This window comes from Miscanthus floridulus, chromosome 10 (genome assembly GCF_019320115.1).
Source record: "Miscanthus floridulus cultivar M001 chromosome 10, ASM1932011v1, whole genome shotgun sequence".
In the NCBI taxonomy this organism is placed as follows: domain Eukaryota; kingdom Viridiplantae; phylum Streptophyta; class Magnoliopsida; order Poales; family Poaceae; genus Miscanthus; species Miscanthus floridulus.
Window position 1 is genome coordinate 86,862,203 of NC_089589.1, and position 10,800 is coordinate 86,873,002.

A 10,800-nucleotide genomic window follows, 5' to 3' on the forward strand; every position below is an offset into this window, starting at 1 on the left:
CACACCGCTCCAATCTTTGTGTAGGATTGTGTGACTCCTTGGATAATGAGAGTTGCATTCTTTTCGGAACGGAGGTAGTATACGTTTACTTGATAGACACAGTTGCTAAAAAAGAAAGTCATCAGTATAGAATTCTTCTGTACATAGAGAGCTGACTTTACATAGAGAGCTGACTTTACACGGAGAATGAGTGTGACGAGGGCTATTGTCCGCCACCAATCCCTATGGCCCTATTATTCATACTCTACTCTCTCATCGACAGCTGGCCGACGATACCTTGGTGATCAAAAATAGGAACAGCGCGGCAGCTGCGTTGAGCAGCTTCCAACTCGTCAGATGCTACCCCAACTCGTCTGATCACCACCCAGTAACTCTGGTCACATCGATCGGGGCGGCGGCAAAGAGAACAACAGGTAATAATGCCAGATTGATCCGTGTCAGCTTACGTTTCTATTTCTCCTCTTAATTGGAGCTTAAATTGTGTCCATGAATACTACAGGAAGTAGGGAGCATCAGCACGGCAGTCAAAGACTGGACTGATCGATTTCATCCATTCCAGTCCAAATTAAAGGCTGCTGCTTTGGTAGAAAAATCCTCGGCTTCAGATTCAGGTATGCTTACCGCAATGACGTACCTGCAAAGTGCAAAAAAATTCTTGTGTCGCCTTGTAGCATAGAGATCTTGTTCAAGCTTGTTCAGTCCGACTCCGGATTCTGAATGTTTCAGTTGCCGACTGACCTGACCTTGTTCAGCATTTTTGTGATATATCTTCGTTTATCTAACTCTAACGAATAGGGATACATCAATGTAATGTTGATTTCTCGTTCGTGCTGTGCTTTCTGATTGAAATGATGCTTTCTGTTGACCTTATTATGGCCGGGGAGAAAAAACAAAAACCTGACTACAAAACAAAAACCTGACTACTAATGCCGCTCCAATCTGTGTAGGATTGTGTGACTCCTTGGACAACGAGTTACATTCTTTTCTTCGGAACGGAGGTAGTATACGTTTATTTGATAGACACAGTTGCTAAAAAAGAATGTCATCGGCATAGAATTCTTCTGTACATAGAGAGCTGACTTTACACAGAACGAGTGTGACGAGGGCTATTGTCCGCCACCAATCCCTATGGCCCTATTATTCATACTCTACTCTCTCATCGACAGCTGGCCGACGATACCTTGGTGAGCAGAAAAAGGAACAGCGCGGCAGCTGCGTTGAGCGGCTTCCAACTCGTCAGATGCTACCCCAACTCGTCTGATCACCACCTAGTAACTCTGGTCACATCGGGCTGCGGCAAAGTGAACAACAGGTAATAATGCCAGATTGATCCGTGTCAGCTTACGTTTCTATTTCTCCTCTTAATTGGAGCTTAAATTGTGTCCTTGAATACTACAGGGCGTAGGGAGCATCAGCACGGCTGTCAAAGACTGGACTGATCGATTTCATCCATTCCTGTCCAAATTAAAGGCTGCTGCTTTGGTAGAAAAATCCTCGGCTTCAGATTCAGGTATGCTTACCGCAATGACTACCTCGATGCCAAATGTCGATGCCAGCAATTACTCAAGGCCAAACCACCTGCAAAGTGCAAAAAATTTCTTGTGTCGCCTTGTAGCATAGAGATCTTGTTCAAGCTTGTTCAATCCGACTCCGGATTCTGAATGTTTCAGTTGCCGACTGACCTGACCTTGTTCAGCATTTTTGTGATATATCTTCGTTTATCTAACTCTAACGAATAGGGATACATCAATGTAATGTTGATTTCTCGTTCGTGCTATGCTTTCTGATTGGAATGATGCTTTCTGTTGACCTTATTATGGCCGGGGAGAAAAAACAAAAACCTGACTACTAATGCTGCTCCAATCTTTGTGTAGGATTGTGTGGGACAAGGATCAGCTAGCTGCTGTTGCCACTTGCCAGCAGGTGAATGTGAATCGATGGAGATCATGACCGGAGCGCTTGGCACCCTCCTTCCCAAGTTGGCCAAACTGCTGACGGATAGATACAAGCTTCAGCGACACCTCAGGGGCGAGATCATGTTCCTGAAGGCGGAGCTGGAGAGCATGCAAGCAGCTCTTGAGAAGGTGTCAGATGCTCCGGTAACTGACAACCAGGTGAGGATCTGGGCCCGGGACGTGAGAGAGCTGTCCTACGACATCGAGGACAGCATCGACAGATTCATGGTGTGCGTTGACACTGATCCATCAGCACCAGCAGAGCTACATGGATTCAGGGGTTTCATTCAGAGGAGTTTGAAACTGCTGACGACTGCTAACACCCGCCATAGGATCGCCAAAGATATCAGAGGCATCAAGGTGCTCGTCAGGGAGGTGGCTTCAAGGCGCGATAGATACAGCACTGACAGCAGTGTCTCTTCCATCAGATCTGCCACCACAGCGACAGTAGTTGATCCCCGTTTAATTGGTCTCTATGAAGAGGCTAGAAAACTTGTTGGCATCAGTGGCCCACAAGAAGAGCTAAAGATGCTGATGGAGCCAGAGGCCACATCATTGGAGGATGGCCTGAAAGTAATCTCCATTGTAGGAGTTAGTGGTTTGGGTAAGACAACACTTGCAAATGCTGTGTATCAACAGCTTAGGGGACAGTTTGACTGCCATGCTTTTGTATCAGTGTCTCTTAGACCTGATTTAAACAGGATTCTCAGCAGCATACTCCGTCAAGTTTGTGAACAACATTATTGCAGCACTGAAACGTGGCCTGTGGAGGAAATTATTGACAAAATCAGATTATTCCTTGATGATAAGAGGTACATATATAAATCATAAAGTTCCGGTGTATAGCTAGTGTAAGCCAAATAAGGTTACTTAAGGAAACAATCCAATAGTATTTCAATTTTCATATGACATTGCTAGTTACATAGGGTTAGTTTTACTGGTAACCATTCCTGCATTGTGAATGGGCAATTGTAGGTTCCTCATTAACTGTGTACATTAGTGAGGAATCTACAATTTCCCATTCACAATGCAGGTATGGTTACCAGTACTAACCCAATCTAGGCATTAGCTCTCTCATCAGTAGTTTGTTTCATTTTATATTTCACCTTACTTACTTTGATGAAGTTATATTATGTTATGAAACCACAGGTACATTATTATCCTCGATGATATATGGGACATTTCAGCATGGAAACACATCAAGTGCGCATTAGTTCACAACTGTGGTAGTAGAATAATCACAACAAGCCGTGTACTAGATGTTGCAACATCTTGCTGCTCAGAGATTGATGGTACCATATATAAACTAAAACCTCTTTCCGATGATGATTCAAAGAAGTTGTTCTTCAAGAGAATATTTGGGTCTGAAAATGGTTGTCACTCAGAACTGAAGGAAACATCGGAGAAAATTTTAAAGAAATGTGGTGGAGTTCCCTTAGCCATCAACACAGTAGCCAGCTTATTGGCAAGTAAACCAAGAAATATCAACCAATGGTACAATGTCCATAATTCTATTGGTACAGGACTTGATAAAAGCCCTAGTGTGGAGAATATGAGGAAGGTATTATCTATTAGTTATTATGGTTTACCTGTCCATCTAAAACCTTGCTTACTGTATCTAAGTATATTTCCAGATGATTACAATATATCAAAAGATCAATTGATACGTAGATGGATATCTGAGGGCTTTATACCAGGAGAAGATGTGGTTACCTTATATGAACTTGGTGGAACATATTTCAATGAACTCATTAATAGAAGCATGATAGAACCAGAATACATCGACACTCATGGCAGTATACTAACTTGTCGTGTGCATGATATGGTACTTGATCTCATTGCATCTTTGTCATATGAAGAAAATTTTTCGACCACAATACCTTCTAAGCAGTCAACATACTTTCACAAGAAAATGCATCGGTTATCCTTTCAAAGCAATGCAGAAGGACAAGCCATACCGAAGGCAATTAAGTTGTCTCATTTGAGGTCACTCATTGTCTTCCCTGGTTCTGCTAACTTACTGCCTCCTCTCTCAAGCTTCCATCTATTGCGAGTACTGGATTTTGAAGGCTGTCATGATTTAGAAAGTTATCAAATTGATGGTCTTGGCAATTTGTTTCATTTGAGGTCCCTAGTACTAAAGGATACAAATATTGCAAAACTCCCAAAAGAAATCGGTAAACTTCGTTGTCTGCAGACATTAGACTTAAGGAAAACTAGCATAGGTGAACTTCCATCAACAGTTGTTCAGCTAAGACAGCTAGTGCGACTGCACGTTGACAAGTCAGTGATGCTACCATCTGGGTTTGGGGCCATGAAATCTCTGCAGGTCCTATCATATATTGGTGTCTGCAAAACCCCGAACCTAATAACAGAGCTAGGTAACTTAAATGAACTGAGGATTCTCCACATTTCACTTAGTGGAACAAGGCATATGAATTGTGAGAAACATTTAACTGATTCATTGAGTAACCTGGAAAAACTCCATGAACTGTGCATTTTAGGTGGCTTCTTATCCAAATTGTCAATGTGGATAAATTCCTCTCTCTTATGCCTCAACACCTTAGACATGAAGCTCAAAACACTAACACAAGAAGATTTCGAAAATCTTGGGTCCTTGTGGTGTTTGCTTGATCTCCGTCTTATGGTGCTCAAAATTGAACCAGAAAAGTTGGTTATTGGAATTGATCATGAAGAATTCCAGTCTCTAGTTAAGTTCTCGTTTGTCAGTAATGCAATGAGGCTGCTATTTGCACAGAAAGCTATGCCAAGGCTTGAAAACCTTGAGCTTGGCTTTAGAGTTCAAGAGACTAAGGATTTTGATCTCGGCTTGGAGAACCTCTCTTCTCTGAGGTATGCTATGATAAGAATTGATTGTGGGACTTCCAATGCATGTGAAGTAGAGCGGGCTGATGCTACTATTAGGAAGGCCGCATTTGTGAATCCGAATCACCCTAGACTTGATATATTCAGGCATTTTGAGGCTGTTTTGATACGGGATGATAGGAAGCTACAAGTCCCAGATGAAACAAGGAAAACAGAAGAAGAGGTAACATTTTCTCTTTACCCAAAAGTAACCTAAAGTCTAAAGCTTATATCAAATGGTGTGCAATTCACTTGTACTTTCACTATGGTAGTGATGGTGAGTGATTGACTTTGCTAAGTAAGATGGCAACAACTAGAAGACAGGGGGTGCAAAGACTTCAGTGCTAGCAAGTAGCGAAGGAGGATAGCATAGATTAATTAGAAGATGATTATGGAGCAGAACCACAGAAACATGTGGTAGGAAGCTGTCATATGGATGCTTTGTGTGGCCAAGGGTAGCAATGCTGCTAGTACGGAAATAGCATTCTCATAGGGATGTGATGTGAGACTTTGAAAGAGGGGGAGGCGTGAAAGTTTTATGTGTGAGGAGGTTGGCATTGAAAAAGCTAGGGGTGGGGTGGATGATACAATAGTGAGGGAATATAAATTATTGTTTGTGGTATTAATCAGTCCAAAGCATCTATGATACAATAGTGAGGGAATATAAATTATTGTTTGTGGTATTAATCAGTCCAAAGCATCATGTTAAACATAATTACGAGCATTAAATATTCCTCTTGTTTCAAATGTGGCTTCACCATGCAGGCTATGGTTTCAAAAATGGGCCCATGGGGTGGAAATGGTGGTGATACGTGCGACATCAAGGTGATACCACATCATTTGGAAAGTGTGATAATTTGTAGTGGTACAATTATCGACGCGCTTGCATTTTCTTACTGGGATAGAAACGGGCACCGGCACACAACACAATTTTGGGGTGGCATTCTTGGGAATGTCCAAACGGTGAGTACACTTAACAAATGATGCAAGGCAGACATGATGCATGGTATCTTTTTCATTCTTGGCTTAATTCGAATAATTCAAAACAAGTATTCAAAAATTTCAGGCAGGGTTATATTTGTTGCAATATCTTTCCTTTGTAAGAAACAATTCCTAGAATCGAAAGGGTAAGAAGATAAAAGGCCTACTATCACTTGAGAGTCTCCAAACTTTGCACTACACTACTGCTCATGATATAGCAAATGGTGCCTAGATCAGGTCGGGTCAGGTTAGACTTTGGGATTTCAGCAAATTTGGCCAAAATTTCAGTGATGTTTTAATAGACGCTTTGCAATGAATTGAGTTTTGAGTGTTTTAAGTATTATAAAAATTTAACATGATTACATATATCCATACAGTGAGATGGAAGTCAAGAAATATAATGAAAAGAAAATGGGCTCAAGAGTCCTCTAGTTGAAAGAAGGCGACGCAAATCAGGGTTTAGGATTCAGTATGGATCATTTAAGTGGTAGCCAAAACATTGAAATTTGGCCAAAATTCCGTCGATATTTTGAACCCTATGTCAACTATTTTCACAATTCAATGGAAAAGACCATAGCAGGCAAGGGCTTAGAGATGGTGGCCCATGATTCTTCATCAAGTAACTTCTTTGTAAAGTTAGGAAAAAATTATTTGATTTAGTTGTCATTTTTTTGTTTTTGCTTACCAATAATGATTAGCTCTATAGGTTGTTTGAAAGCTGAGAAGCTACAAATGGTTTGCATTTTCATAGGGTTATTATTTATACTCGATGGTTTAACCCCTTCCCTTTTTATTTTCCCAAATGGCCAAGGGTATTTCAATAGTTATTTGCACAATTCCCTAAAGTGAATGAAAATCGATGTCAGGAATAAATTTGTGCAAAATAATTTCTAATGCAAAATGCTGTATAGTATATGTCTTTTGTACTCGTGTAGACTTTGGGATTTCATTTATACCATTCTATCTATGTGCAATTTGAAATAGAAAAAATGAATTTGTATCCTGTAGGGTACACATGTTTAAATAGTTGATGTATATGTCTCTAGAGTTAATCCTATTACTACACAATAGTTTAGTACAACAGGTTCAAAATGGAACCTTAGTGATGCCTCAACACTATTGTTTGCAGCTAGCCAGCCTTGGCTACTAATAATCGGGCAAGCCAAGAACTATAAGTAAAAACAACTACCACTACAGTTTCTGGCTCAAACTGGTAGTGGTATGCCACTGCCAATTTGAGCCTCAAGCCAGCAATGATAGTGTGCATATCACTGTCAATGATAGTCACATTCTACTGCCAATTTGTCGCACATAATAACAGTGATAGTCAACTATATTACTGCATATTCTTCCTACCGATCGGAAGTGGTATGTCTACATTATATAATAAACCTTCTTGTTTCTCTAGCTCGACTAAAGGAGCCATTTTTCTCAACTTCTTTCATTGTTGTGGCCATTTTCCAAAATTTCACAAGGAGGCTCCTATTTTGAAGAATGTACGCACATCTTGTCTTATGTTTGGGTGTGTCCGCCTTATGGCGTTTTTTTTTTTTTTTTTTTGTACCGGTGACTCTCAGCTGTGTACCATTTCCGGATAGTAGAGGCTGGAACTTTGTTCCCTTATCTAAAAAATTTTGAAGAATGTACATGATCCCCTTACTTTGAGAGGTTGGTAACTAGCAACCCGCTAAAATTATAGTTTGTTTGCTTTGTTATATTGTTTGGCCATTTTAATAAATGTGATGGAGTGGATCTTCCTTTTGTTTAGAGGCTGTTTTCATAAAACTGCTCAAGCTAGCTACGGATTTATGCAATAATTATTATTTAGTGTTTAAGATAGACACATGAAATGACTTTATGTTCTCCTTGTAAAACATATTCTTAACTGGTTGGTACAATTAACTTTCATTTATCTTGTGCAGATCGTCCTTGGCACTTCAGAATATCTCATGGAAGTTTCTGGGACAACCGGCCCATTCAGTGATGTATCAGAGGTTATAACATCACTTAAGCTTGTGTCCAATGTACGTTGCTATGGGCCATTTGGGGAACCACGAGGTACTCGATTCTGCTCTAGAGCAAAGAAAAATAGTAGCATTGTTGGATTCTTTGGGCGCTCAGGGAACCACCTTGATGCAATTGGTGTCTACTTTCATCCCATCTGAACATTATCTATCTTGATGCAGATGATGTTTTCTTCTTTTTGGTATATATCCTAAAAATGATGTCAACCAGGATTTGAGCTTTGCAGGCTTATATTTCAAATAATCTTTCCTAGTTACCTTTTTAATTCACTTATTCAATCAGGATCATTTTATGTTGCAAACTTGCAATATTATATGTACAATGATAATTGCCATATAACTAAATGCCAGGAAAGCACCAGATATAAGCTTTTACCAATTCCATACGAGTCAAAAATCACAAACTTATTTTTCCAGTACAAAGGAGGTATTAGAATCCTTAGTATTATCTAAGTACCTTCACTTGTAGAAGGCCAAAGTTAGACTTGGAGCCATGCTCAAAAATAGATAGGAATTAGTATAAGCAGAGTGATTCAATATATGGAAAAGATGCCTATGCGCTTTCAGGCCATAAGAACAAACAAACAAACAAACAAGATGTAAAGAAATGAAGGAAGATGGCTCCAAGGAAAGTATAACACCCCAGAAGAAACCACAACAGTCCTCTAGAGAATTACCACATTACACTACAACAACGGAGTACGCGGAAGCAACAAACGTCATCTAAGTTGAACATTAAATTAAGTCTTCTATCATGACATAAACAAAGACAGCTTCAACAACAACTAGCAAACCTCAGGTGTTTATTACAATGTAAGAAAACAACCAACTAATTTGTTTGAACAATTATGTTTGTTTGAAGTATATGTCAACAGGTGTGCACATGTGCTACTACTCCCATCCCACCAATCATCCTTGAAGCTCATGTACATGAGATGGGGGAACAAGCGTATGAGGTTTATGGAAAACCTCAGCAAGCAAACTGCCTTAACTGAGTTATTTAAATCACAGCTTGTTTAAGCATCAAATTTAAATAGCATTATAAAGATACATCAATTGCTTCATAGAAATATAAATATACTTCAAAGTATAAGTGCAAATGATGCAATGCAATGTATGACTTCACTTCTACCCACACATCCCAAGGAGAGGGTGTGAGGGCTGCACCCACATTGCTTATCAACGTGCATTGCTGCAACCACATTACTCATCAACGTGCGTTGCTGTACCAGTACTTACCGCACCAATTCGGCTACGGTTTCTTTCAAATGCATATCAATGGAAAAAGTGCAAAATGCAAATGTTGCAATGTATGCACTTCATGTACTTCATAATTCAAAAGTAATACCACACGATATGAAATAATATACTTCAAAGTAAAGCAAAAACTTCAGATTTTAGATTATATGGCTAGTGTGAGAAACTGAAATTTAGTGGAGGCAATTCAAACAACAAAGCTAAAGCATGTGGACCACGGCGCCACATTTACTTGCCTTTACCGACGATCAAGCAAAAGAACTAGGCACGCTCCCAAGGCAAACCACCTGATCATAAGCCAACCTCAGTACCAACATCATCATACTAACAAGACAAACAACAATTACACACTAAAGCATCTCAAACCCATCGTTTAAGTATCTACCGTTTCGCTACCAATCATGACAGCAGCACTGTCCCTTCTCTTTTTCATAGACATTTAACTATACATTCAAAATTTCTGAAAATCTTCCAGGTGATAGAGAACTCCATTATCTACAACTTTTGTATTATAAAATTCTGCATAAGGGGTCACCAAGATAGCATAATCATCCTCTTGATTTAACTGAACTTTCCGACGGTCAAAACAAGACAACAATATTATAAATTTGATAACCGGAGGTATACTCATCCACAAAATATGTTGTATAACAATCTGGAAAGATTAAGAAAAATTATACAACTTTCATTTAGATCACAAGTTCAAATTCCTCCATTACAAGGGCCACAAATTGGATAGATCTAAAAGTGTTTAGATTCTTGTCACTGCAAAAAAAAAAATTCTGAGAAAAACCATATCTTCAAAAATACAGAGGCTATGAGGGTGATCTTGCAGTCCAAAGAAAGGTACTGAAGTCCTCTACGACTTTGTCCACAGTGATAAAATTTATTAAGGCCATTAAGATACTCTAAAACAGCGATGAACAGACACTGTTCAGTCTGACAGAATTTCAGAACCTGGACGAAAATTAATTTCGACAATTTCGGGAATTACCTTCTAATTGAATGATTCCATCCACAAAACTTGATCCAAAGAGGTGGATTAGCATTTGGCATCTCACCTACGGAAAATACAGCAAGCATGACGACAAACTCCGGGCGATCCACTCCTTCCTTCCTTTCTCTTCTCCACTTCACAGCGATCTACGCCGCTATGACTGGATCGGTGTTCCGATCTACGTCGCACGTAGGGTAACCATCATGGACAGCAAGGGAACAAGAAATTGATGGCAAAAATAGGGAGACAAGATGATGCCTAACCAAACATCCGTGAAAGAACGGCGCCCCGGACAACTGCGGTGGCAGACGACGGCAGATGACACCAGCAAGCCCTAAATCCTCTCTCTTCCTCTCTTATTCTTCCTCTTCCCTTTTCTCTTGCGTGAATCAAAGAGCTAGGGCTGGTGGCAAACGAGAGGTTCGGCCATAGGGGAGAAACATGGCATATGGAAAGTCACGGAAGGGGAATTGGTCAAGAAGAAAAAGAAAACCCACGCCAGGTCTCCATAACAGGTACGTGGCCTTTGTTTTTTTTTATTTTTTTTCATAAAACTAACAAATAATATAACTTCACCATCGACGGCCCAATTAATACGAATAAGCAGTCAAACAAAAAGTATTCGACGAGCTCTACGCAATGGTCGTCTTCCTTAATCCATCCGAACAATGGATCAAAAGTCAAATTTTCAGTCTTTCCTTAAATCCGATCAACCTTCGCC

General features: G+C 39.9%; 1 protein-coding gene and 1 long non-coding RNA gene across 5 annotated transcripts; one reads left to right on the forward strand and one right to left on the reverse strand.

Annotated features, from left to right (window-relative positions):
* Nucleotides 1-645: 645 nt before the first annotated feature.
* Nucleotides 646-9,308, forward strand: LOC136486840 (disease resistance protein RGA5-like). The gene is made up of 4 exons (XM_066483878.1): nucleotides 646-2,767; nucleotides 3,105-5,004; nucleotides 5,586-5,783; nucleotides 7,724-9,308. Exons 1-4 carry the CDS (start codon nucleotides 1,938-1,940, stop codon nucleotides 7,964-7,966), a joined length of 3,171 nt encoding a protein of 1,056 aa, XP_066339975.1. The 5' UTR covers nucleotides 646-1,937; the 3' UTR covers nucleotides 7,967-9,308.
* LOC136486843 (uncharacterized) lies at nucleotides 2,580-10,549 on the reverse strand. 4 transcript variants are annotated; one of them, XR_010766990.1, is made up of 5 exons: nucleotides 10,343-10,549; nucleotides 10,077-10,257; nucleotides 9,319-9,369; nucleotides 3,914-4,025; nucleotides 2,624-2,718 (listed from the first exon to the last, which is right to left on the reverse strand). It is a non-coding gene; the product is annotated as an uncharacterized lncRNA (long non-coding RNA). The 4 variants fall into 4 exon arrangements; XR_010766988.1 differs by lacking the exon at nucleotides 3,914-4,025 and having other exon boundaries at nucleotides 2,580-2,718; nucleotides 10,144-10,257; XR_010766989.1 differs by lacking the exon at nucleotides 3,914-4,025 and having other exon boundaries at nucleotides 2,580-2,718.
* Between the last annotated feature and the right edge of the window lie 251 nt (nucleotides 10,550-10,800).

What these genes read in the sequence shown, in the direction of transcription:
- LOC136486840 (XM_066483878.1), top strand. Translation starts at nt 1,938, where the DNA reads ATGGAGATCATGACCGGAGCGCTTGGCACCCTCCTTCCCAAGTTGGCC. An exon ending in TTATTCCTTGATGATAAGAG is followed by an intron (nt 2,768 to 3,104) that starts GTACATATATAA and finishes ATGAAACCACAG; the next exon opens with GTACATTATTATCCTCGATG. An exon ending in CAAGGAAAACAGAAGAAGAG is followed by an intron (nt 5,005 to 5,585) that starts GTAACATTTTCT and finishes TTCACCATGCAG; the next exon opens with GCTATGGTTTCAAAAATGGG.